Consider the following 26,301-nt stretch of genomic DNA (forward strand, 5'->3'; position numbering starts at 1 on the left):
AATTATCTGCCAAACACTATTCCTGTTGATAACAACCCTAGAAGTTGGCGAGGGGTATTTCCAATATCCCAATATCTCATAGTACTATTCCTAAAACTTCCGGCCATTTTAAACCCATCTGACTACATGTTCGAGTAATTTTATTATTTCTTTCAATTTCGTTGGAGCCTTTGGTATGGGCTGGACAGTGTACTGCAGCGATTTCCCTTGGAAGCTTAATAACTTCCAACAGCATTTGGATTTAAGTTCCATTAGAAATACTCTTTTCCACCGAGGTGAGGAATTCTCGTTCTTTCCATAGCATAACCGTTGCATGACATGCTCCAAAAGCGTATTTAGAATCAGTATAAATAGTCACTCGCTGATTACATCTCCACCAGGCTGCTTTTGCTAATTGAGTTAATTCAGCCCCTTGGGCACTCACTGAGGATTGTAGAGGTTCTGTTTCAAGTACCTTTAAGTTTCTCATGACTACGTAGCCCGTGTGCCGTTTTCCATTCACGTAGTATGAAGATCCATTGGTGAAAAGGGTTAGATCCAAGTTCTCTAGAGGTTGATCTCGCAGATCTTCCTGTAGTCGGCTGGAGTGAAACACCACCTCAGCACAATCATGATGCGGCTCGCCATCAGAGGGAACAGACGGTAAAGCTGCTGAATTCAAAACATTAAATCTTTTCAAAGTAATATTATCCGCATTTAAAATCGTTAATTCATAACGATGCGCTCTTTCTGGGGACAATGTTTATGTAGCATGTTGTTTAAGAATCAATTCTACTTCATGTGGGACATACACAGTTATTCGGTGACCCATAACGAACGGTCTGCTCCTTTTTATGATAGTTGCTGTTTCTGGTGTCACTTTAACACAGGAATTATTCCTTGCCACTACGGGATCCAGTTGAGTTGAGTAATAAGCCACTGGGCAGCAGTGTGGACCTAGCTTTTGAGTAAGGACTCCGCTGGCTACTCCTTTGTTCTCATGCATGAATAGTTCATAGGACTTGGATTAATCTGGCAATCCCAGTGCCAGAGTAGAAGCTAAAGCTCCTTTTATAGCTTGGAAAGTCTTTTCTTTCTCTGGACCCCAACATACATAAGTTCTACATAGGTAGTATACCAAATCGCACAACACTGGCCAAGGACCTGGCTCCTTCTCACATGCCGGCTCTCCAGCCCTGCGCCCCGTGCTGCGCCCTTGCAAGAGACATCCCCGAAAGCACAGCCGGTGGCAGGCTGCCTTCCTCAGGTCTTGGGCACTTTTTGGAAAGACACACTAATTCTTAAAATAACCTTAGAAAACAGCAAAAACGTGGCAGACCTGAAGAATGGCCGCGTGAGATCAGAAGGGGAGCGAGGACCTTGCTTCAAGACGCGCAGCTGGCAAGGAGAGAGCTCATCGGGGTTCAGGGTCCTTCTTTTTCCCCTAAGTGAGGAGCTGTATGCCGCACCCCTCGTCACGTATTACTGTCCCCAAATGTTTGGCACATGAAGTGGAAACACTTTTCATGACCTCAGATGTCACAGATCAGTCACACAAATCTTCTTTGACATTATGGTGGAGCTAACTTTTTTTTAATCATTTTTATTCTCTAGAAAATTGGCTGCTAAGGTTTGGGCTGGGACAACAACACATTTCTGGTTTGTCAGAAATATAATATATTATTTGCTTGAATTTTGCCAGAGGGAACGTGTTTATACTTGCCTGCATGTTTCAAACTAACATTTCCATTATGTGGGTATTTATCCCCCGGTGGCTTTGTTCTTCAGAACTAGTGAAGTATCGCATATAAACATTTGGATTAAAAAAATACACCCTCACCTGAGTGCAGCTGGATGCAGCGGAGCTATGCCAGTGGGCCACAGCTGGGGATCTGAGTTATGGCATCCATAATTTATATAGAGACTGCAGGAGCCCACCTGTAGGTGCCTGTAGCTTATAGAAGCTACAGGGCATGCATATAACAGGCAAGGCCTTAAAGGCATTGATTTGCACTCCTGCCATTGCTATTGCAACATGACAGTGTGAATCTGAGACACCCTGAGCCTGTTTAATAATTGACTAGATATGACACAGCCCACAATACATATTTATCTGTCACCTCCCAGCGGGCATTTACTTTAAAAATATATGTATCATCCATCTGATCTTTTCTAGGGCCAGTTCCTTACTAATTCTCCCTAAGTAAGGCAGATGCCCTTGACCAAAAGTTGCTCACCCTCATGTTTGTGTTTAACTCTGATTTGGTTTCCCAGTGGGTGGTGGCAGCGGGTTGTTTTACAACCAGCGTGCGGGTCCGGCTGGCGGGGAAGCCCCGGAGCCGCTGGGCAGCAGAGATGCCTTTGCTGTGGTTGTTGTGCAGCCGTTCGTCACAGCCCAGCTCAAGCGCTTGCTGATGGTTCAGGCAACACGTCGTGTTTTAGACAAGTAATAAATGTTTCATTGCCATTTCGCTAACTCTTTGAATTTACGAGCCTTGTTACTTAAGTATGCTGGTACTTCAGGAGATCAAAATAGCTGCGGCGTACTCACCTTCCCATCTGGGTTGTGGCATGAGCATCTGTCACCACTACAGCCCAAAGAGTTATTCTACAGCGTTTAACCCACCATCCAGACAATGGCATCCATGACTTTATTCTGCCTTGACCATGAAATTATGGTTTTCCAGATGAAGAAAAGAGAGCACAAACAGACTACTGCTCTGAAAATGCATTTTAAGTTGCAGATATTCTGTCCTCAGGCGTGGGACATGTACAATTTTGGAAATATTTTTTAATTTAGGAACCTTCATGAGCAAAGTGATATTTTGCTTCCAAAAAGAGAGAAGAAAAGAAGAAAATCAATTGTTTTATTTTTACTTGTATTTTTCTGTTGTCTATACGAACAAAAGAATAAAAAGAGTTGTTATCTTTTCACAAGTTGCTTAAAAAAGAAGAAAAACTAGAATCCATAGAATACTTCAAATTGGATATAAATAAAGGAAAAATATGTGCAGTTCTTTACTAATGTTACTTGTACATATTACCCAAATGCTGTAATTATCACAAAGGCAGTTTGTCTGGTCAGAATAGGCGTAGAGAGGGAGAGTCGAAGAAGCCCACCTCCTCTGGTGCATGCTTTTAGAAGCATTTGAGAATCTCATGAAACTCAATTTTCAGTCAGGAGAGGCTAGTTGGTTAACTAAATCATAAGGTACTATTGTCTTATGAAAGTGGAAATACTCTATGGAATTTATTATTCCTTAGACTAATAAGCTTCATCCTATGGGATATTTTTATATTTTATGTGTATTTATGTATAGATATAATACGTATTTAGACATATTGTCTATGTATTTATATATAAAAGCATACACAAAATATATTATTTTATATTTTTGTATTTTAGTAGCTTGCCTGTATGTAAGTGTACATATATATAGTGAAGTACTGTTATTTTGCTGATATGACTGACACTTTTTCTACCTCCTTTAGTGACTGTCACATGAGTTCCTCAAGGATAATGGACCCTAAGGAGCGAGAGACTGAAGGAGATGGAGAGGACAATTCAGGTAGAATTCCTCCCTTCCCCAGTGAATGAGAAGTGCTGTGACTTCTTGAGCTTCAATGCCTTAGCTCTATCACAGAAATCAATCTGTTTATTTAGGAAATGCATTCTTCCTTTCTCTCCTCCTGTCTCCAAGAGCTGTTATATTTTTGATATTTTCAGAGTCTTGAAATAAGATTTTTCTAGCATATTGTGACAAAGTTAATTTTTTTACCCAACAAGATCCAACAATAAGTGAAATGCTGACAGGGATGCCTCGCAGTGCTGTCATGCCAGCTTATATGAGACAGGCACAAGTTGTTGGGATGTCTTGTGCAAAACTCTGCTTTCATTTCAAGTAGTTTCCTTCACAGAGCTTGCAACTGATCCTAACTCAGGTCTTTCCTTACTGAGCAGACTAGCATTGCTTTTCAAGATTATTGCTTAGTTTCTAGTTTAATACTTTGTGATCCATTGAGTCTCGTAATTAACATTAAAAATATTCTGGGATCTATTATAAAACTGACATTATAAAAGCATTAGCCTCCCAACACTGCACATTCCACCTAAGTAAGACTTTTCTACATTTAAATTGGTTTTGGTAACAACATTGTTCTTATCATCACTATTTAGCTTGCTGAACAAAGGCAGTGGGTTTCCAAGTTGTAACTTCTTCTCTGTATCCCAGGCTGTTAATACTGAAGTTTTTCTTCACAGTCTCATTATCTCGAGAGGCAAGTAGAAACTCTATTAGAAAGATCCTACACTGTAGGTTATTTCTTATGTGTCATAAACATTGCAATCCATTCTCCAAGATAATAGTAATTTCATGCTATCAGTATAGTCTTGAAAGACATTAATGCAAGAGCGGACTGTGTTGCCTCTTCCAGGGAAAAAAAATCCACTTATGAAGAAATTATAAGGGAATTATTATTGTTCTAAAAACTTGCAAATGCTGCTGGTTGCATCTTCTTTATGTTTCTTCACTTAGGAAAGAAAAAATCAAAGTTCAAGTCTTTCAAAAAGTTTTTTGGTAAAAAGAAAAGGAAAGAAACATCTTCTGGGAGCAGCAGTCTGAAGCTATGCCAGTCAACAAGCGATGTTGCAGCCTCACACGACATGCACATTAATTATGATTCTGAAGACAAACTCGAGTAAGTCTTTAGACTGTGGCTGGTAAACAAATACAGAACTGCCACCATGTTTATTGATTAAAGACACCCCAAAATTGCCTCCTCCTTTTTTTCAGAATGCTGCATTCTCAAACAGTTGGCTTTTTCAAGAAAGTACAAATTAAAATGGCTATGCAAGGCAAATCGCAAAGGAATTGGATGGGGTGCAGCAAGAAACAATAACTAAGAATGCTTTAATTTAATCATAAATAAGCCGTGGGTTATCGTTTCAAAAGAATGTAATTCCCATCTTCAAAAATGAATTAGGTACTCAACTTATATCTTGCCAGAATTGTCTTATGCCTCTAAGATGTGTCTCCCAAGGTTTGTTAAAGAAATTTAGATGCCTAACCATTTATGCCAGGTTTTTAGAGCAAGGAAGGGATAAGGGGGTGACTGCAACTGAAATCAGCAGAAAGGCTGTGAAGCCTTTATTTCCTCTGTATACATGGGATTCATCTGATCAAGGGCCAAATGTCTGCATCTGAGTTAGTCACCAGCTGCCTTTATATAATCAGCAGAGAGAAGTCAACATTACTAAGAAAGCTCGTATCATTCTTGCGTAGACATCTGAAGTTGTTCAGATGAACCAGGCTCTAGAAGTGCCTATTTCTTGAGAGCTGGGGGGACCAGCTCCAATGTAGATACCTGTGGTTTAATGTCTGAAGTTAGGCCAGATGAATCCCAGCCTGTGTATCTGTCTGCCTCTGAAAATCCTGTCTTTGTTCAGGCATTGCCAAAAATGTTACCCACTACTGAAAAGATAACCATGAGAAACCTGGTCTAAAGTTCAAATGTGTTTCTGGATGGAGAGATGGACTGAAGAGCCCCTTGGCTCCCTAAAAAGCAAGTCCTTGCATTGGTGGATGTTGTGCCTCCTGGTCCTCAGGCGAGAGATGCTGCTGTGCCCAGGGATGGGAAAGACAAACCATCCCGGCCATTTAAAACGACATTATACAACGCGGCCACCAGGCAGCGCCAAACAACCAAAAGAAATTATTGACGATTTTTGTTTTTTCTTTTGTGGCATTGGCAACAGTAATATTAGTCCAGCTTGAAGCTCCAGGTGTTCCGGGCTGGCAGCACCAGGTCTAACAGTGGGCTATAGCGTTGTTGTTTGACAACATATTTTTAAGATATGGATGGTTAGCTTTTCTCTCCCTTGTGCACGACTCAACGAGGTCATGTTCAAGTGGGTACGATCTTTGGCTGTTTTGGCCGTGTTCCTGTGCCATTACTTGCAGGGTTGTTGCATTATTGTTTCTTAATATTTGTTTAGACAGACAAAGACCAGGAAATTCCTTGAAAGGAAGGAAAATTAATTTAAGCACTCATAATCTGAGGAGACATCTAGGGTACCTCCATTACGCATCCGGGAGGTATGTGTCTGCTAGAAAGAGAAAGCAAAGGTAGCATGCAGGGATAAATGTGCACGTGCAACAACACTGCTTATCTGACTGCCGTTGCAGTCTTTGTAAAATGTCGGTGCATTCAGCAGCCATCGCAGCCCTGACTGGCACTTACTCTGCAAATTGCTATAGATCTGTCTGACCCTGGATGCATTGCAGAGATCACATTTTCACTTAGAGAAATTGTTCTTCTAATGTCTCTAAGGCATTAAGCAGAAGCAGCAGGCTTTCCTTCCTTCTGCAAAAAAAAACAGATCAACTTTTTCCTGCTATTGTTTTATCAAATATATTTATAGCAGCCATTACAAGGAAAATGTTACTTTCTGCCATGTTTGTTTATGTTCCTGAATGTCCCTACGACAGTATCTAAGATCCAAAAATACACAGTTCTCCTCCTTTTTTTTCTTTTTTTTTTCTTTTTTTTTTTCTCTAGCGTGTCAGCTGAATTAACTTGATAGTTACATGAATCCAAACAGTTCTGTATTCTGTACTCTGGTTTGCCATTTCATAGCTGTCTTATTTAAAAAATTTAAAAGAAGTGAGTCCTAAAAGAAATGCCATGTGCACGCATTTCTGGTCCCTGCTCAGTTAGGCTATGAGCTAAGCTGAGGAAAATGAGCACAAGAGACCTCTTAGCAGCTAGCTGTCTGTCCGTGGGTCTCCTGTACCATTCCCATGAGGAAACAAGGTGTTCATGCCCCACATGTAACATTTGCAAAAGAAGTTACATACCACATGCATCAAAAGTGGGAAACAGAGCATGAGAAGCTACCCACAAAGCATCTCCTGCTTCCTCTCACCAGCCCACAAAGAGTGTCCATGAAAAAATGTGTCCCCCAGGCTCTTAAGGGAAAATCCCAGGGATCTTGATATAGAGCACAGGACCTTGTAAGCATCTTGAAAGGATTTATGCAAATGATTCTATGTGAGGACTATATTGCCTGGAGTATTTTTCTTAATGACCTGCATGGCAGAGATACATTAAATGCTGTACCACACTTAAATAGTAAAAGGTACTTATTCTTCCTATGGTAATGGTCAGTCATTTGCAAGACACATTCTTACATTAGCAAGAAGTTAGTCCATCTCAGGTACAGGCTCGTTTATGTGAACTCCCATCATTTTGCACCTAGGCTTGCCTGCGGCACTGTCATGCCACCCAGCTGCTGGCTTCCAGCCAAGAGGCAGTAGCTTTTCCATAAGATATAATTCAATTGCTGGGGTTAAACTGTCTTTAACCTTGATTCAGTTTGTTAACATGACAGATAACAGCATTTGCAAATTTTTGTTTGGTTTTTAGGGGTGTTACCTAGATTAGCCTGAATGACTGTATTGTATTCATGGCAAAGTCTGGAATCTCGTGTGTGATGTATGCTGCGTGCACCTATCTCCCACTCCATGTTCAACAGACCACCTGAGTTAAGAGTAATAGGACTGTCAAAAAAGTCTGTATGTTTTCACTCAGTTGTTATATTATTCTAGGACACATAAAGGCATTATGGGAAGCAGAGCTTTGTCACATGATAGCATTTTCATCCCTGAAACTGGGCAAGAGCCTGCAAGGCCAGTAAGAGTGTTTTCCCAAGAAAACGTTTCTGATCGGATTAGAGCTTTACAGGTAATTTACACAACATAATTTTTTCAAATGCAAGAGGTGGAATGTCTTTCCGGGCTTGATTTTTTGGGATAATATTTGTGGTTGAACATTTGATTAGTAAGTGATATCTGTCTGCAGCTTACATTAAATGTCGCATTTGTTAATTAGACAGCAGTATCATATCTTGGTTCTACTTAAATGATAGTTGAAAAATGGATAGGTTGTTGGGCTCCCTAAGAGAACGTCTAAAATGAGATGTCCTGTGCCCTGGATCATTCAATTATGAAGTTAAAATAAAGGTAACTCATTGACCTGAGCTAAAAAATGTACTGGGGAAACCTCCATCATTATCACATGCTAATGTATTTTATGCCATGCTGAAGTTGAAACTCCAGCCTAACATGAAATTGGGACCTCCGCCTCCATTTGGACTTCATGCGAAGCGAACAGAGGATGCTGGGACCAGTTCTGAAGATGATGGATTACCCAGGAGCCCTCCAGAAATGTCTTTGCTCCATGAAAACCTAAATTCAGACACAACAACAAGAGTGAGTAGTTCCGGTGTTGACAAAAATCAGTGTTTAATAACTTGTTTTACCTATGTGTGGAAGGCAGAATATATTATTGGTTTGCTATATGTATCACTACTTTATGCCTGAAATACCTTACTCAAAATGGGAAAATGCTATCTCTCTGTGTAAACAGCTACTTAGAATCTCTGTTCCTATTAAAATATAAATATCATGCCAGAAAATGCAGAACTAGGAAGGAGATGATCTGTTTGTGTGCGTGCATGGGGATGCTGGGTTTTTTTACGGACTACAGAGAACTGCCAGGCATAAAAAAAAAAAGTCTGAAAAATCTGTATTCTCCCTTGAATGTGCTGATAAGAGAGCTCTCTTCTTTAATGTTTTTCTAGGCTGTCATCAGAAAAAGAAATATAAAAGAATTTGAAACTGTTTTTTCTTTTTAAATTATAGTTTTGCTATACATTATTTCATTCTTTATCTGCATGTCTTACACTTTATGTTTGCAGTGTCCTTGCTAATCCTTAAGACTATAGAGAAAAACAACTTACATTGTCAGTGTCTGTGTGCACTTTGTGTAGATGGTTTCTGCGAGTATATCTACCTCGTTTGTCATCTTTTACTGAATCTCTTCCTCATTCCATTCCACAGTTCTCTGACTCTCACAAGCACCTTAGCTCTTTGAGTTTAGCTGGAACAGGCAGTGAAGAAGAAGAACAGGTAACTTCTGCCAAATGTATTAAGGGCCAAGCAATTATGCATAGTAGTTTTTTAAAAAAATATAAGACATAAATATTATTTTGTTGCCCGTCTGCTGCAAAAACCAACCTTGTATGTATGTAATTGCATGCCTGTTTGCTGTGCTTTTTTAATGCCTGTCCATCTAACATAAACGTTATGATTATTTATCAACATAATTCTGACGCCAACTAATCTCCCGTTGATAATAATTAAGCCCTCTATAATAGCTCATATCCTTTAGCAAACTTTACAGACACGCTTTAATCTCCAAACATGACCAACCACATTTAGACACGGAAACAGTATCCCTTTTTTTAAAGATGGGAAATTGCAGTAAAGGCTGCTTGGGTTACATGCATAGGATAAGGGAGGAAACTTGTTGAGGAGCTGTGAACAAAATCTAGATCCTCTGAAATCTGCCCATTCCCTCACTTTAAGTACAAGGTTACCTCCCACTGATACAGAAAGTGTTTGCCTGATGATAGTGGCTGACATTGCTGCTTAGGAGCCTGAGGTTCAGCCTTCAGTCGGATTCTGGCCACGTGAGCCAGTGCGAGCTGTGAATTTTGCTGAAGTGATGTTTTCAGAACTTGAGTACAGGCAAATAGATGGCTTTCTTCAATTAGCAGCCAGCCGTTCTGGCTGATTAAAGGGCGGTTTTGAAAGGCTCTGAAGAGTCCCTTTTAGTTGTCCGCAGCTGGAGTCATGGTGGAAACAACACAGGGGGTAAAGGGAAAAGTGTTTTCTAGAAATAGGAGGAGGGGTGGAGGGGAATTGCAGAAAGGAAATAGAGAAGCTAGTCCTGAGCTGACTATTCTTTGGTAATTACGTGAAATTTATTTCAAGGCCAGCTGCAGCAGGGCTCAGCAAAGATTTCTAGCCACACTTGTTAGATTCCACATGAAGCTGTTTGAAAAACTGCTTATATGCAGTGGAATTTTAATATTTTTAAAGAAAAACAACAGAACACGTGAAGAAGGTATTTCTTGAAAACTGGTATAGGCTCACTGTGAATTTGTCCAGTCCAGGTGCATGTTTGCTAAAGGAGGATTTATGTCTCCCTGTTGTTCCATTAGCATCACTCTCTGACTCACTCGCTGACTCCTGAGACGCGGTGGTGACTATGCGGTTGCTCAGCTTTTTCCACATGCCCCATCATTTAGCTCAGAGCTCTCTTCATCTCAGCACAGTTTCAGAGCACAGCCAGAAAGTAGCCCCATCTGAAGACTTTCCTCCCAAGCTGGCATTTCAGAGAGATTTAGTCCTGCTTCTAGAAGTCAGAGATCAGCTCGCAGGGCTGAGGAGTTTTGCACAACGCAACCCTGAGGTTTTGGGCAGCAGTGACACCTTGCTGTGTCTTGGAAGCTTTCCTGGATCGAAGAAGGGAGAAGAGGATCCTTACCAACCCATCCTGGCTCCCTGACGGCCCCCTACCTTGTGCCACCCAGCGTGACCAGCTGAAGGACAGCTGAGCCATGTGCGCATGGGGTTTGACGAAAGGGGTCTGCCAGCCGTCCCCTCCTCTAACAGGCTTTGTCAGAGCCAGTCTTTGTGGGACAGGCGACTTCTGCAGCTGGCTCAGAGCTGGCATTCACTCGGGCTGCTGAAATTTAAGTAACAAACCAGATTCTTGATTTTCCAGCGTAATGGCCAACACTGAGCACTGCCAACGAGAAGACATGCAAAGTTCTCAAGGAAAAGCAGAAGCCAAAAGAAAGGCAGGCAAATAATGACATGCCTTGAAAGAGAACATGTGCTGCGTCTTTATCATGGAGCTGAAATGTCAATGTATTCACTGTTAGGTACTAATGTATAATGCAGCCACCTATCGTTTGTTGTACATTAGTCATGTTTGAGTACTAGACTGCAGATATTGTAGAGTGAAAATTAATGAGAGCATCCATTATTCAGCATGGCTGAGCTACTTTTTTTTTTTTTAAATAGAAAGCATGATCAGAAACTGTGGACCCAGCCTCCGCTAAAATCAATGGGAGTTTTCCCCTGGCCATTGAGGAAGCTGTAGCAGGCCCTGGCTACACTACAGAGTATCTTTTGGCTGCAGTGCATAATGCAGAACTCTACTGTAGAAAATGCTGATGCTTTTTCCCTCCCAAAATAAAACGAACGCTATCCTGCTCTCCCCTTCTCCCTTCCAACCCCTCAGTAAAATACCACTTCCAGAGAAAGAAAAAAGAAAAAGAAAAGAAGAAAGCCTGCAGAAGAAAGCATGCAAAGGAGGAAAGCTCCTCTAATGAAATGAACTGGAATTTCAAGCCTACGAAGAGAGTGCTGTCACGAGTTGTCAGAGGTCATGTTAATGCCATGACAGATAGTTTGGAAATATTGTTTTGCCTATTTGCAGAAACTGAATCCAAAAGAAAGGAAGAACCCTTTTTAGAGTCATTTTTCATAAATTTTTCAGTCTCCTTTTTGCATCAGCCCTGGGACTGGGGTAGTTTTTGGTGAAGAGCACAGGCAAGCTGGATTCCAGCTTCATGAAAGTACTGGACCCCTTGGAGCATTCAGGAGTTGTTTCTGGATGGGTTATTGGCCTCTAGTAGGAATTGCCCATCATTGTCTTCCCCAGAATACTATATTAACGAAATGTTACATTTCAGGTAAACTCCCTAGTTATTTTGCAGATATAGATACATGAAGAAAAACTGCAAGCTGACTTAAGTGTCAACACCATTGATGTTTGATTCTTTTGTCTTTAGGAGGGCATTGTAGAGTTGGAAGGGATCTGATGAAGTATAGGAAGCTAGAGATGCTCCAGCCCAGCATAACTGTGGGTAGGATCCTAGACACAGATGCTGGAAGACAGACGCAGAAAGGAAACTGGCCCTTTACATTCTATAACTGAATATTCTTCATAAATCTGTCTTCTAAAACATGGTGGCCATGTATTTGTGTGCTTTAGATCTTCTAGTTAAATGTGACTTGGTCCTTCCCACTGGACTGTATACCATGATATTCAAGCAGGTAAAAATGCAGAATTGCTAACATCAATACTCGCATGTGCAACATTAGGAAATGCAATGTATTTTAAAGAGATGTCAAAAATTAAAACAGGCAACCTTAAAATGTCAATGAACATGTCCCCTTCTTTGTAGAATTGTTATTTTCATGTCTTTGTTTCTTTATTTGATTCTCTATTTGGGGATTTTTTTTTTTCAGGTTACATTGGGTCCTTCTTCTAGATCTCGCTCTACAGATGGTCAGCTGTTCCCCAGGCATGGAAGTGCTAAAACTGGAGCTTCCCAGGTATCTGACGATACCATCTCGCCTGCAGCCATTTTTGACACTCCACCTGAGCTTTCCTCTTGCTTGGATAATTCTGCTGCTAAACATAAGCTTTTAATAAAACCCCGGAACCAGAGATCCAGTAAAATGAGAAGATTTTCTCAGGTACTTTTGAAAATAAACAGTGTCACTTTTGACACAAAACCAGGAAGTTCTTGCCGGACTTTGTATTTCAAACTCAGATATGATAAGAAAAGTCAGATTGCGGCATGGATATTTCATTGGGTTTTAATAGCTATTATTTGATGAGGCTACATATCTGGAGTAGACATTAGGAACAGATTAAATATTATGGGTTTACTTGTTAACTCTTGATGCAGCAGTTTACACAACAATTTCTTCTTAAATTTAGCGTGCAATACAATTTAGTATCTGACTGCTTCATTTCTTACTTAAAAAAATTTTTTCGGAGAGTGTTATGATCAACTTGTGTACTTTTCCTAGTCTGAAAGATCCTGTAAAATCTTGAGTCTTTGAGAGACTATTGATGGAGGAGCTGCTTTAACTTCTCACATATAATTGGGCTTATATTTTCAAAAAGTACAGAAAGAGTAAGTTGTGACCTATTAATTAGAGCCAAATTCTGTACATTAGGACTGTTCTGAATTCAGCCCTCTCCCTGCCCCAAAACTTGTAAACCCTTTATGTGCACTACAGAGACTTAAAATAAATCTCCACAGAAAAAAAAAGGTGTATACTATTAAAAAAAACTATTAAAAAGTGTACACTATTAAAAAAACATTGTTTTTTAAAACCATCCTTTTAAAACACTATTAGTCTGATTCGTCATATCTTATGAAGGGCATAGCTTAATTTTTCTTCTTTCTCTCCTCTTTTTAGAACTAAAGTTTGCAGCTCTTACTACAATATTTGCACTTTATTGTCTGTGGTTTCTTTCAATGTTTTAAATACATTGAAGCCATTAAATTAGCTTGCTTAACACCAGGAATATTATTCCCTCTGTCTCTAAATATTACTTAGCTGATATTCTGTATTTTCCAAAATCTGTGAGTGATCTTTGGGCTCGGTAGAGCACCACTGCGAGCAATACAACGATGAGGCCAGTTATTTAGAAACGCATGTAAAGCAATAACTCACTGATCAAACCTCCTCTTCCATTGTAAAATTGTTACCGAAATACAATTGCTTTGTCCAGTATGCCTATAAACTGCCCTAAACTAGATGATTGAGCCCTCCTGGTTTTCCATAGAGAGTGTTCACATCTATCGATAATACAATTTTTAATATTTCCCTGCCTGACTCTGCCTGTGCACCTTGCATCTGGCTAACTGATGTCTTATGCTTTTACGTTCCTGTGTATATGGATTGTGAATGCACGTGGCATTGCAGCTCTGTCTTTGCAATTGCACTTGCAAAAAAAGAAGTCGGAAGAACCCTAAAAGTATCTTCAGAGTGCAAGTTTTGTGTTCTTAGAATTAGGGCCTACATCCAAAATATATATTTACCCAACAAACTACAGTGAATCAGTGAGCTGATACAGGCACCATACAAAAAGGCATATTCAGCAGCTTAATAATGTGCTTTCAAATAATCCTGTACATTTAGCCAGTCCTTACCTGAAGCTTAATCACAAGACCTCACAGATAACTACATATGCATTTATAAACTGTTATCAAATAGTCTAACTCTTGAAAAAAAAAGAAGATATACACAAAGGAGGCAAGGTTATAATGCTCTATGGCAGTGGGATTAGACAGAAGACTGCCATATGGGGGTAGATACTCAGCTGGCATAGAGTGTCATAACCGGATGGACTTGTTAGGTTTTTGCTCTTCTGTCTATGTACCCTCCCCTCTTCAGAATCATGCTTTAGGAAGAATGGGTTGTTTTATTTTTAATGCTAGTATGGAGTAGCAAAATACAAAGGGACAGATTTTTCTCTTTCGAGTGCTGCTTTTTGCCTAAGAGCAATACAACATATCCAGTATGCTCTGGGAAATCAAGTGCCAAGGACAGTCCAATGGCCATTGTTTTGATGAACTTCCCATCTACAAAGGCATGAAAGCACTAGTTGTGCAGAAGGAAGTGTCACTCATTGCTTTTATATCGGTTAAATACATTATTCCAGGATCTGCTTAGATAAAAAAGCATCCAGTATGTAGGTTAAGAAAACAGCAAGCTCAGCACTGGAGGCAAGTATTGCCTTCCTCTCTAAGATCTCGGTTGTAAATGTAATGATGAATAAGAAAAAAAGTGAATCTGTAGATGGTGATGGGGCTTTCTGAATTTATTTCTTGCAGAGGACCCAGTCTGAATCTCTGACTGATTTGAGCTGTACCCCAGAAGAAGAAGAGGATGATGAAAAGGAGATGCAGACAGACTTGCCAGATGCTGTATTTAAACCCAGCGATCAAGAACTGCCATGCGGCACAGCTGCAGCGCAGGATGTGGCTTCCTGGCGGAAGCCCAGAATGCCTGAGGACTTTCCTCCTGCTTTGAGACCAGCGATGACTCAGCCCACTTCTGAGTCTGCTGTTGTACAGGAAGCCCTGCTACCAGAGAATAAACCAGAGGGCTGCCAACCAACACTGGAAACAATGTGTGTGAAGTCTGAGTCCTCATTGCTGTTAGAAGACAAAGACTCAGCAACGTCTTCCTACTCTGGTCCAGACAGAGAAGTACAAAAGCAAGAAGATTCCTCAGAAACACCAGTTCTGTTGTCTGAGGATGTGAGTGATGTGTCAATCGATATTTTAAATCAAGAAAATAAGGAGCTTCCTACTGTGTTTTCGGTAAATAAAATACCATCCGAAGAAGATATTTCAATTAGTAAGAATAGTATTGTTTGCTTGGAAGGGTCAGAAGAAAATATACAGAAGGATGATCAGATACCTGTGGAAATGCCCTGTAATAAAGAAGCAAAGAAAGAGGTTGCTCTATTGTCAGAGTCCAGCAAGCAATTTTCCATAGGTTCTTTCCAGCCCATGGACTTGTTCCGTGTTTCACATCCTGCTTCCTCAACACGGATGGGATCATCTGCTTCCTGCTCTCTAGAGAAAACAAAGACTGCACAAGAGGCAGCTGCTTCTGGTAAGGAGAACAGTCAGTCACTGGTCCACAAGGAGGAACTTTTGGGGAAGAAAGCTGAAAAAGCAGCAAATGAACTCAATGCCATGAGAAAGTTTTCTGTCTCCTCTGCACGGGAAAGACCAAGGACCAGAAGCCTACACTTCCCAGAAATATCAGAGTTGGAAAGCCCATTAAATACCGGATTCTTCCTGTCCAAAGCAAAGGTCTGCTTGAAAAATGAGAAGTGGAAAGAAGACTTTCAGAAGGGATCAGATCAGGAGGAGGAGAAAAATAGGGACAGAAAGCAGGCTTTGCTGCCAGAGTCCAATTCTGAGAACACAGGCCAACCTACAGAAATTTTGGCTGGCTGCATTTCTCCGGCTGTTGATGCGGTGCCGGTGCCAAGCGATTCTTCGGTGGTATCTCAGAATCGGCCAAGCTGTGAAGATAAAAGTCCTTTTCAAGTGAAACTTAGATCCACCTCACTGTCCTTGAAATATAGAGACAACTCGTCACCAGAATCAAAAGGGATTAAAAGATACAGTGCAGAGTTTAATTTAGAAAACGAGGGATTGACTTCCTTTCTAAAAGTTGGTACGGCACAGATCAAAAAAACAGCCGATACAAATATTGGTGATTCTTTAAATGAAAAGATCAAACCCAAAGCGAAGTCCTCTGAACAGCTTAGTAGCAAACCTCCATTGCCTAAAAAGCCAGCCTTGCAAAACATAACCATTCCAAATACTACTGCAAACAAGGAGAAGCAGGACAAAGGTATTCACTCTCCTGAATCCAGAAACGAAGATAGAGACTTGGAGAAAAAGTCAAATCCTTGTAAAGTGCCTGGTAAGACTTCCAACACTTTATAAAGTTACCTTAACTCGCAAGGTATGACCTTACCTGTGAAAGAGCATGAGGCAGCCCTGTCGTGTCAATCACAATGCTGGTGAGCACAAACTGACGGCTCTGCCTTCTGGGTGTTGCTCCCTGATTCTCCCTTCCTGAAAAGATTATCAGAAGGACAGCAGGGAAGAAGCAGCAGACAGAATAAGATGGTTTTGCCTGATTTTTGCATTTCAGGGCATTGTTTAAAGGATGTTCAGTGACATGCAAAAAATCAAGTGCATTAGCAAGTATTGTGAAACAGAAATATCAAGCCACTAAGTGTCCCCATTTAGAGCTGCTGTATGGCAAATCAAAAGCCAGGAGCACATATTAAGTGGTGTGCGTGACTCAGACCTCTAGACCTTCCTTTTCACCGTAGTACTGAGGCAGAAATACTAGTATCTGCCTAGCATGCTCAACATGCCATTTATTTATTGTCTCCTGTGAGCTTTGCTTATTCATTTATCCAACTTCATCATTACTCATTCCTTGTTTAAAAACAAAAATTAACTACCCTGCAGCTTCCTGGAGTTTAAAGCCAGGAGAGACCGTAAGATCATGTCTACTGCAGATGGTTAAATTTCACCCTCTTGTCTGTATTATATAATTGGGCTAGAGTTCAAAAAAAATCAGTCCTTGGGAGACTAGTATATTGTGGGCTACAGGCAGAGAACAGAAAAGTCTGGAAGTGGCACCACTGTCTGAGGTCTTTGCAACGACAGTAAACAAGTTAGGTGAAGCACACTCAAGCAATTCTAGCAGGAGACCTCTGTGCTTCACTTCAGAGAACAGCCAAGAGGGGGAAAAAAATTTTTAGGTCTTCTGATATATGGGAAAAACTTCTTCCCTGCCCTGAATCTGTTTGGTCATGGGTTTGACGTTAAGAATGTGAGGAGGAGATGCCGGCCAAGCAAATGAAAAGGTTTCTTTGTGCCATTGCAGAGCTCCCCGCCTCTGGTTGGGGTCAGTCTCTGAGTTTCGGAGTGGGGAAACACCAAGCCAAAAGAAGACCTCAGGACACAGCAGGCCACTTGTCCTGTAGGGTGACAAAAGCCTCTTCCTGGCCCCAGAGGCAACCTGCTGATGCCCTGAGTGAGAGCAGATTCCAGTTGTCATTTGCTGCAGCATCGCAGATGTTTTTGCAGGGCTCTGGCCACGTTTAGTTTTCTGCTCTCCCAGTGGCCATAAAGGAGGGGATTCATTGCCTCCACGGCCATATGAGGCTCCCACAGCCGTCCAGCCAGAGCCTCCCCGCATCCCGCAGGCAAAGCGCTCTCCCTTTGTATAATCCTAACGCTCCCGTAAAGGCATTTTCCCCTCTGCCCTGCCCTGAGGAGTAGTTGATTATTTGTAGTGACACCCAAATCTCTGATCGATTGAGATTTTGGGGAGGGTCATACCGGGAGCAAGCAAGGAGGAGACCTAGCACGGTAGGGTTGGTCTGGCAGACGACAGGGGAAAGCAGCAGGGGTACCGGTGCTCCTGCACACAGCCTTTTTTCCCCTCCCTCTTGCTGAGTCCTACAGTGCCTGCAGCGGGAGCAGGGCGGGAGATGGCAGGTGCTGGAGGAGAGAGAAGGGGAAGAAACGAAGCCGGGGAGCACATTTCTCCTCCGGGCTTCTCCTCTGCTCCTTAGCCCTGAGGTGAAGGAGACTCCCTACCCGCAGGCTCAGGACTGTCCTCTGCAAAATAGGGACTGTGGGTGAGAGCCGTGTCCCGGTCCCCCTGGCAGGGATGCACACACCTGGACTTTGAATCTGGGGCTGCAGGTCGAGGAGCCCTGTTTCGGACGTGTTCCTCTCCTACACCAAATCCGTGTGGCCTGGGGTTGTTTAACATGGTGGTTCAGATTGGTCTGTGATGGTAATTAGTCTTCCTTATCTACTGCCCTACCAGTGTTCTTATATCACCTTAAGCAAAGCTGCTACAGTTTTCCACGTATTTCCACCTTTGAGTCGCTTGGTAATGGGTTCTGATATGTGGGCATGCCAGAACTCAGAAATAGTTTAATTCTAAATACAAAGCAGTCTGCTCCAAATTGACCCAAGGTCCTTCCTACCCTCCTGCAGACCTTTCTTCTTTGACATCTGACCGAGCACTTCCTTGTGCTAAGTTACCACATCAGCCTGAGCTGGCCGTCTGAAGTCGCAGGTGAACGAGGTGTGCCCACCTCCTCTGGTTGCCCTGGCACCCCACCAGCCTTGGGGGGGGGGGGGTTGCACAGTGACCCCAGAAGCGATGCCCCTCTCCACGATGTAGGAGAGCCACGGGACGCAATGAGGGCTTAGTGGGGCAATACCTCTGCCCAAACGTCATTTTAAGCTCTTCTTTGAAACATTTGTGTCAGCCCAGCGACTCGGGAGCGTGTCTTTGCAACCGCAAGCAGCAGAAATCTGACAAATGCGATCAGTGTGGCCCTTCGTGGATCGCATGGCTTACCAGCCATCTCTGGCCTCCTGATCTGCTGGGAAATCCACTTCTTTTTTTTTCCAATCACCCTTAATGCTGACACCCAGCCCTCTCCTAGTCCCTGAGTTCATCAGCCCTTTCGAAAAGCTGTGGTTGCCTTTGAGAGACACTTTATGCTGTCAAGGTGTTTCTGCCCACTGCGTTAGGAAATCCCTGCGCTGAACAAGAAGACAAACTGTGAAATGGTGATGTAAGGGGGTACAATTCCCTTTTCATATACACTCATCTTGAAAAAGTCAGTTTGCTGTGTCATGGGGTAAGCGCGAGCAATTTGGTTCATTCAGTTCCATTTTTAGCTTTTCAGCACTCCTGGTAGCAAAGGCAACGAGAGAGCTGGTGGGATGCTGGCTTACCACCCTGGGCGAAAGCAGCGTTCCTGCTCTCCAGAGTTTTCTGGGGAACTAGCAGGGGATTGCTTGGCCTCTGTGGGGCTGCAAGGTGGCTTTTTAATGTCTGTGTGAAATTAGTCACCCCAGGAGGAGTAATTTTTAAGTTTCTGGAGCTAAAGGCACAAGTCTTTGCAAGAATTAAAAGGTTCAGCTGTGTTGTTTGGGGTTGATACACTTTGCTATAAATCCTGTAAAGTGTAGAAACAATTAACATATCCTAACAGGTTATTACAAGAGCAAAATAACCATAAGCAATACCTGTGTGAATGTGCATATTGGGATATATAAAAATCAGCGACTAAGGAGCTGTGGTGGGGAGACATGCTCTAAGAAAGGAGCTCAGGGAGGGGCGGTGAATGTAACGGTGAATTAAATTTGTGTGTATTGTCTGGCAAATACAGGCTCTGAAATGACATGAAAAATGTTTCTCTCTACATAAAAAAGACATTGCTTTAATGCTGTCCTGGCTACAGCTGAAAAGAAAGCTGTATTTTTTTTTTCCAAAAGAAGTTGCTTTTTCGGTTATGTCAGGCTATTTCACAATATGGCTGTTTTCCAACAGTGACATAGACTTTGATGCAACCATAGCAGTTTCTTGTGTCAAAAAGACTCTCCTGGCATCGGTGGTATAGATCCAACCAAAAGTCAAATACCTCTCAGAGCAGCTTAGAGAAGAAAGAAATGTTAGAAATACTTAGCCAAATCTGTTAGAATAGCTTTGTCTGAAATTAAGGAATTGGGTGTGTACACTGAAACAAATGCATGTAGTGCTTTAATAAACAAAGGGAAATATGTGGGCTAGGATATACTAAATGCCATATGCATTTGTAAAGCCCTTCTTAAAATAAGTGGTGTTTTATAAATGAGCAAAGGTACAACTCTGTGGAATTAAATATGCATGCATAAACAGTGTTATAAAACAATGACACTGTTGTATACAGGGGGTGTTACCTCCCTGTGTAAAGTTGTTTGGATTAGTTTTGAGTATGTTTGCTTTTAAAATACGCAGGGAATCCACAAGTTAGCTTTGCTTGCTGTTAGAGGTATGACTTTCAAAGGGCTCTAATATTCTGCCTCTGACCTTTTGCCTGCACAGATGCATGTAAAGAGCAACCACTCTCTGCAGTCCTGGCAGGCATAAGATGTTCATTTTCAGGTATGAGATTTAAATGTTATAAAGAGCCTCTGCTATATTTTGTGCGCACAAGGCTTTTAGATTTAAAGAAAATGGGTACAATATCTGAGGCCATCTCTAAAAAAAAAATCAATCCCTAAATCTCAGGGTAATGTTTAAATATGCCTTTGCTGTGGTTATCCATATAAGCAGCACACACACACCCAGATACAGTTGAATACACTGAGTATATCTGTCTGTCAATAGACAGAAATAGGTTTGTATTTCTCTTTCACTTTCTATGTGTGTGTATAAACGAATGCACAATAACAAGTCAATCATAGATCTCCTTTTGTACATAAAGAGAAATGTTTTATCTTCATCTTATTGTTCACACAACCAGTCTGACACACATTAAAGAATAATATCCAAGTATCAATGCAAAGTGTACACATTCATTTCCACAATATTTAGGCAGAAGAAATTTCATCTATAAGATCAGAGCTTTAGTCTGAGGAAAAAAAAAAAGCTGCTTTAGTAAGATACTGAAGGAAACAGATACCTGTATTAAATGGGGCTGCAGCAGGGGAATTTCCCCCCTTAGGGACCACTGAGGCAGCCAGCCCTGCCGCTGTCAGACCCAGCGGAGAAGAGCTTGGGAGATTCTGATCTGCGGGAGGGAACTGAGCAGGTGGCTATGGTTCACTTGGCTTCAGGGCTTATCTTTGGAGGTCAGTCTGGAAGCTGCGGAAATAGTGAAGAACGCAGACGGAGCAGCTGGTCTTGCAACTGTCCATGCGTGTTTGGTGGCTGTGGGGAAGAGGTGAAGGGAGGGCTTCAGCAGCCTCTGGGTGTGGTTTCAAGAGGCAGCAGAAGACCTCGGCAGCCTACAATAAATGCTAGTTTTAATACATGGTGACATTATGCACAGAGCAGCTTGACAAGTTCTGGCCTGGTATCTTCCCATTGTCGGTGACTTATCCCAAGGGGAAGAAGGGGCTCACTCGTCTTTCAAAAAGCCTCAGGCCAAGCCAGCTCCAAGGAAACCAGGGAAAGATGCGATCACGAGGTTAAAACTGAGTGAACGAGAGACAAATCGCTGCCAGCAATATCCTTTATTAGCTTATGAAGTTATTAAGTAACGAGTTGAATAGCATATTGTTTAAAATAACATGTTGTAATAAGAACTGAAGAATATGATTCAGATTTTAGTTTTATTCAGAAAATCTCCCAAGTGTAACGCGGAAGCAAGAGGGCTCAGCCCTGCTTCACCAGAGGAGAAGCAAAACACAGGGCATTTATGGAGGCTGTGGCCTGTTGCACTCGCACAACTTCTGACGGACAATGCCGCCACTTGCATTTTGTACTATATTATCGCCCTAAAAGTGGCATTTACCAGCTGAGAATTGTTATGCTAGCTGCTATGCACATGACATGCAGCAGAAGCAGGAATTAGATTGAGCTTTTGAGTACTTTTGGTGCTTTGCCACGTGGTGAACCATAAAAGCGCATGGACTACCTCATGACCGGATGAGATAAGATGGGGAGGGGTTGTTCAAGGTGATCAGTCACTGAACTGAGGAAGAAGACATGCAAGCAGCACTTCTCTTGCGAGTAATCACTTCCCAAGAAAGCTTTTGGCATCTTGGTGCTCCTCAGAGTACCAAGAGCTTCATAGGAGAGTCTCAGATCACCTTAAACTGCCAACTCCCTTCACCGTCCTATCTCATGGATTACTTCACCACCTTTCATCCTTCTGGCTGGAACAACGGTGCACGTATAATGCCAAGAAACCTTCTCTAGATGGAGGTAGAGGGATGTAAAGGACCTCTGGGCAATGGGAAAGATAATAGCGAATACGCTTCTTCTACCCCTTACAGTAATTCTGGCTGGCAGATGAGGTAGCAAATCCTTCACAGGTTGCATCTGATGTTTTTTTGCTGAAGAGAAGACATTTCCCCTGCTTTGCCTGCCTGCCTGGCTTTCTGCAGCAAAGGCTCTCACAGGAACAAGGGCAGAACATAATTGCTTAAAGAAACAAGAAAGCCCTTCCCAGAAGCAGATTAGCTTTTGATCCTCTGTAGGTGATACTGTTCTGCTGTCCTAAGTCAGGCCCATACAGATACATATAAAATCTTTAAAGATGATGATAAAGAGCTTTTGTTCCCTACTATGACAGGGGCATTCTGATACCATCTCTTATGGGATGATACTTGGCTCTAATTTGGCTGCCTTCTAATTGGCATGAGTAGGATGTCTGGCGTCTCATCAAGGAGAATTGCCTGAAGAGCAAAAGTGCTTGATGCCTTCGTTAGAGTCTCTGCCTTATGAAAAACGTTGTTATAATAGTGGCCTCCAGACATATTGCTGCGGGACTGGGAACCCTGTTGTGCTAGGCAATGCACATTGAAACAACAGAAAGATGAATCTTAAATCCATGAGGATGACAGAGAAACAGCAGCACAGGTAGCAATGAGATCATTACATGTAGCGCAGTAAATAGAGCCTGGGCATAGCAGTCATTTTGTCGGTATTGATTGTGTGGTGGGAGCAGAGGAGGAACAACATGTGGTTCAGTTGGTGTTTACAGAAAGCTCCTGTGGTGTGACAGGGAAAATGGGACAAAACACAAAGGGTGATTCATAGAGACTAAGTACATCACTAGGAGCGTCAAGGCAGAAGCCAGCTTCCCAGTATCATGGGAAAGCTGATGGGCGGATTGAAAAAGGCCTTCTGGGTAAAGATGTTGGAGACATTACAGACAGTGAAGGAAGGTAAAAAGGTGGTGGAAAAAGATGCGTGTGGTGGTGTGTCTGTAGCTGTACAGTAAGAGAAGCCCAGTCTTCTCTGGGCTGAGAAGAGGCCTGTACAGTGGGGGAAAAGGTATGTTTGATGGGATGGATTTACAGCATGAGTCCAGCAGGTCACAGGGAGGCTTCAATGGGGAAACATCTTCCTAACATTGAGCGTAACTGTTGGATGGGTATTCATTACAGGATGCTAGGAAAACGAGTTGACTAATTTGCACAGAGGGTAACTAAAGTGAAAAGCTACTTTATGGACTGAGTGAGGGATCCTCCCCTCTGAGGAACACTAGATATCACCATCACCTTCAGTAGTGGCAGCTGATCTGTGTATCACAGTAGTGCTTTGGGAACTGATGAAGCGTGGCACCTGGGCAATGCACTAAAGGGTCCTGCCCAAAGTGCTCACGACCTAAAAAGGTGCAGATGGGTGCAGATGGGTCCAAGGGCATGGCCTACAAAGGAGGGAATGCGATGGCAGATGCATTAGCAGACATCACATCAATTCAGCTGTGTGGGTTTACTTATGAAGCTCCTAATGAAGTTTGTCCTAAGATACTCGGAGAAGATGGGTTAGCAGTCTTTGAGCTGCTAGTGGTTATCTTGGCAAACTGCGGAAGGTAAGGGAAGGCTCCAGAAGGCGGCACATCTTGAAAAGGGAGGTGAGATGGAGAAGAGAGACAGGGAGAAAGGGTGTTATATACCACTTAATTACTGAAGGGAATAATTGAGCTGTTTCTAAATTCTACAAGATAACATAGATATAAGTTCCAACCAACATGGCTTGGTCAAGAGCAGTCAAATCAAATGATAACTGGTATCATAGGGCATTCCTATAAATACCATGACGTTCCTATAAATACAGTCATGGTGAAGCCATTCATTGGGTTGATGCAAAGCTACTGAGTGTGCCAACTAATGATTCGCTGTCATATTAGATGGTGGCCATCTTAGGTCTGACACTATTCAGTATATTTAAGGACATGGGTGACAGAACTAAGTGTGTGCTTATTATGTTTGCAAGTATTACCAGGCTGGAAAGCCTGCGGGCACACTAGAGGACAAGAATAGAAATCAGAGTTATCTTGAGAAAGTAGAAACATTGTCTGAAAAACATATTTTCATTACAGACAAGTAGAAAGTTCTGTTATGTGTGCAAAAATAATCCAATGCACAGATACAAACGGGGAATGGAAGAGGGGAAGTAACATGATCTGGAGCTCACAACTAAATACAAAACAGGAATAACATAATTGTGCAAGAAACTCATCATACTGACTGATGTGTACAGGAGGCCATCTCAGGTGAAGTGGGGTAGTCCTTCCACTTCACCTGATGCTAGCACCATTTCATCTCAAGTGCTATGTGCCAGTTTTGAGCACTGTATTTTGAAGAAGATTTGGACCAAATTAGGCCAATTCCCATAAAAGCAAGAGTGATCTAGAGAATATGACCAATCAGAAAAGTTAAAAAAATAGGGAAAGCTTGGTCTAAGTCTTCCAATGCATAAAAGGCTGCCGCAAGGAGGCTATGAATAATCTGCTCGTGTCTATAGTGTATAGGAGAAGTAGTTAAGGATTCACATTAGAGCAAGGAAGATTTAACTTACCCAATAGTGAAAAAATCAAGTAGAAAAAGAACAGCCAAGCCATAGGATAAGTTGTCTAGGGAGACTCTGAGATCTGTCCCGTCTTTGGAGGGTTTTAAGAACGGGTTAGATACATATATGTCAGGAAACAGTTTATGTGAAATTGATCTTGTAACTGATCTTGCCTTGCAGCTGAAGGATAGACTAGATGACATCTTGAGATCTCTCCCAGCCTTATTCTCTATCATCCTGTAAAATTAGACAAAATGAAGTGACAGCAGCCAGTGAAGAGAAGGGAAGAAAATTATGGCAGAAACAGCTGTTGGCATGGAAAGATGTGGCGTGGGTAGGATGCAAAGAATTGAAGTAGCTTGCCATGCAGGAGGGAGGGAAGCTTGTTCAGCATCCAAGGGCCCCGCTTTATCTGTGCTGCGTTTGCACAGCTGGACTTTCTGGCTTGTTTCTTTCAGAGGTTTCCCTGCAAGATCACATGAGGTGAATGTGAAGGGAAATGCAGGCATCAGCTGGCAAAACATCTTGCTTTGGCCTGAAATCAAAACTTGTGCTTTCTCTTTTTGTGGTTTTTAGCTGACATAGGCTTTACAATATTTTCTTGCTCAAATAACTAGTCTGTCTCTGGTGAAGTACAACAGTGACTTGAGAAAATCCCTGAGCAAAGAAAGTTTGTGGGCTTTTCGTAATGTGCCTGAGTTTGCAGACTCCAGCTCTTGGGAGAGCATCATCCCTTTCATCTCCTATGCCTTTATGAGGCATCTCAAACGTGCCTTCAGAGACATTTGCCTGCTTTCCTGATCGGGGCCACGTTCCTCTAAATTAGACCGTAGCCCTCCAGAAACGCATCTGACAGCTCCATGGGGTCCTGTGCTGGGTGGCCCAGCTCTACACCAGCGCAGCAGCTGAGCCCCGAGGCAGGCAGGCACACCAGGGCAGTAATCCTTCCTGGATGGCTCTGCCGTCTCCCGGGTCCCTGCAAAGGATGCTCACTAGGTATCTAGTCAGCACCCTTTTCCTAGGGGCAGAACCATGTGTGATTTGAGGATGAGGAGCGTAACTTCTGCTCTGAAATAGCTTTTCATAAATTTGGGTATGTTAGTGGCCAGAAATGGCTGGGAAAGGTTAAATCATCTTTCCAGACTCTAACATGGCTGTAAGGGTGTTCACACACACGGAGGCTCCACATTAGTTGGAAAACTGAATTTTGGGTGTAGTGTGAGCCAATGAAGAAGTGGAGACCCTGGGGGCTGGAGCCAACAGAGGAGCTGAGGCTCTTCTCTTGATCCAGTTCTGCTTATGGTATAGACAGGATTTCCCTTCACAGAATATTTGAATAGAGGGTATTTTACTTCCCCATACCTCTGGATACTGTTCGTCCCTCAGTAGCTGTTGTGAGGACAGCAGAATAGCACTTTTGACCCTTTACTCTAAGAAGCGCTTTTTTTTTTTTCCTTTTCTCACTGAAATCTTAGTTCTGGTAGAGCAGGATGAACACGACTGGCCCCAGTGGAGAGCACGGTCAGCGTCAGCAGGGATAAGTCAAAGTAAACCTCACGTCAAAAGACCGTGAATTAACCCTGTGGTTTTAGCAGTATTTCTGTGTGATCAGATGACAGAGGCCGTTGTGCTCTGTCCCCCACAGGGCGTGCAGGCACCAAGGGGCTGCGCGAGGGAGGCTGCTCCTAAAGGGGTGGAAGGAAGGCAGGAACCAGACTAAGGCATCGGCTGGGGGTGC

At 42.4% G+C, this 26,301-nt stretch overlaps 1 protein-coding gene across 1 annotated transcript in view; it reads left to right on the forward strand.

Moving 5' to 3' along the window:
• Positions 1 to 3,481: 3,481 nt before the first annotated feature.
• KIAA1211L (KIAA1211-like ortholog) overlaps positions 3,482 to 26,301 on the forward strand; it is a 26,326-nt gene continuing 3,506 nt past the window's right edge. The window contains exons 1-7 of the mRNA XM_009574610.1: positions 3,482 to 3,548; positions 4,515 to 4,677; positions 7,587 to 7,722; positions 8,085 to 8,249; positions 8,880 to 8,948; positions 12,147 to 12,377; positions 14,534 to 16,148. Of these exons, the coding sequence (XP_009572905.1) occupies positions 3,482 to 3,548; positions 4,515 to 4,677; positions 7,587 to 7,722; positions 8,085 to 8,249; positions 8,880 to 8,948; positions 12,147 to 12,377; positions 14,534 to 16,148 (2,446 nt within the window). The remainder of the gene's footprint in view (positions 3,549 to 4,514; positions 4,678 to 7,586; positions 7,723 to 8,084; positions 8,250 to 8,879; positions 8,949 to 12,146; positions 12,378 to 14,533; positions 16,149 to 26,301) is intronic.

Source organism: Fulmarus glacialis, unplaced genomic scaffold, assembly GCF_000690835.1.
Source record: "Fulmarus glacialis isolate BGI_N327 unplaced genomic scaffold, ASM69083v1 scaffold1023, whole genome shotgun sequence".
NCBI classification, from domain to species: domain Eukaryota; kingdom Metazoa; phylum Chordata; class Aves; order Procellariiformes; family Procellariidae; genus Fulmarus; species Fulmarus glacialis.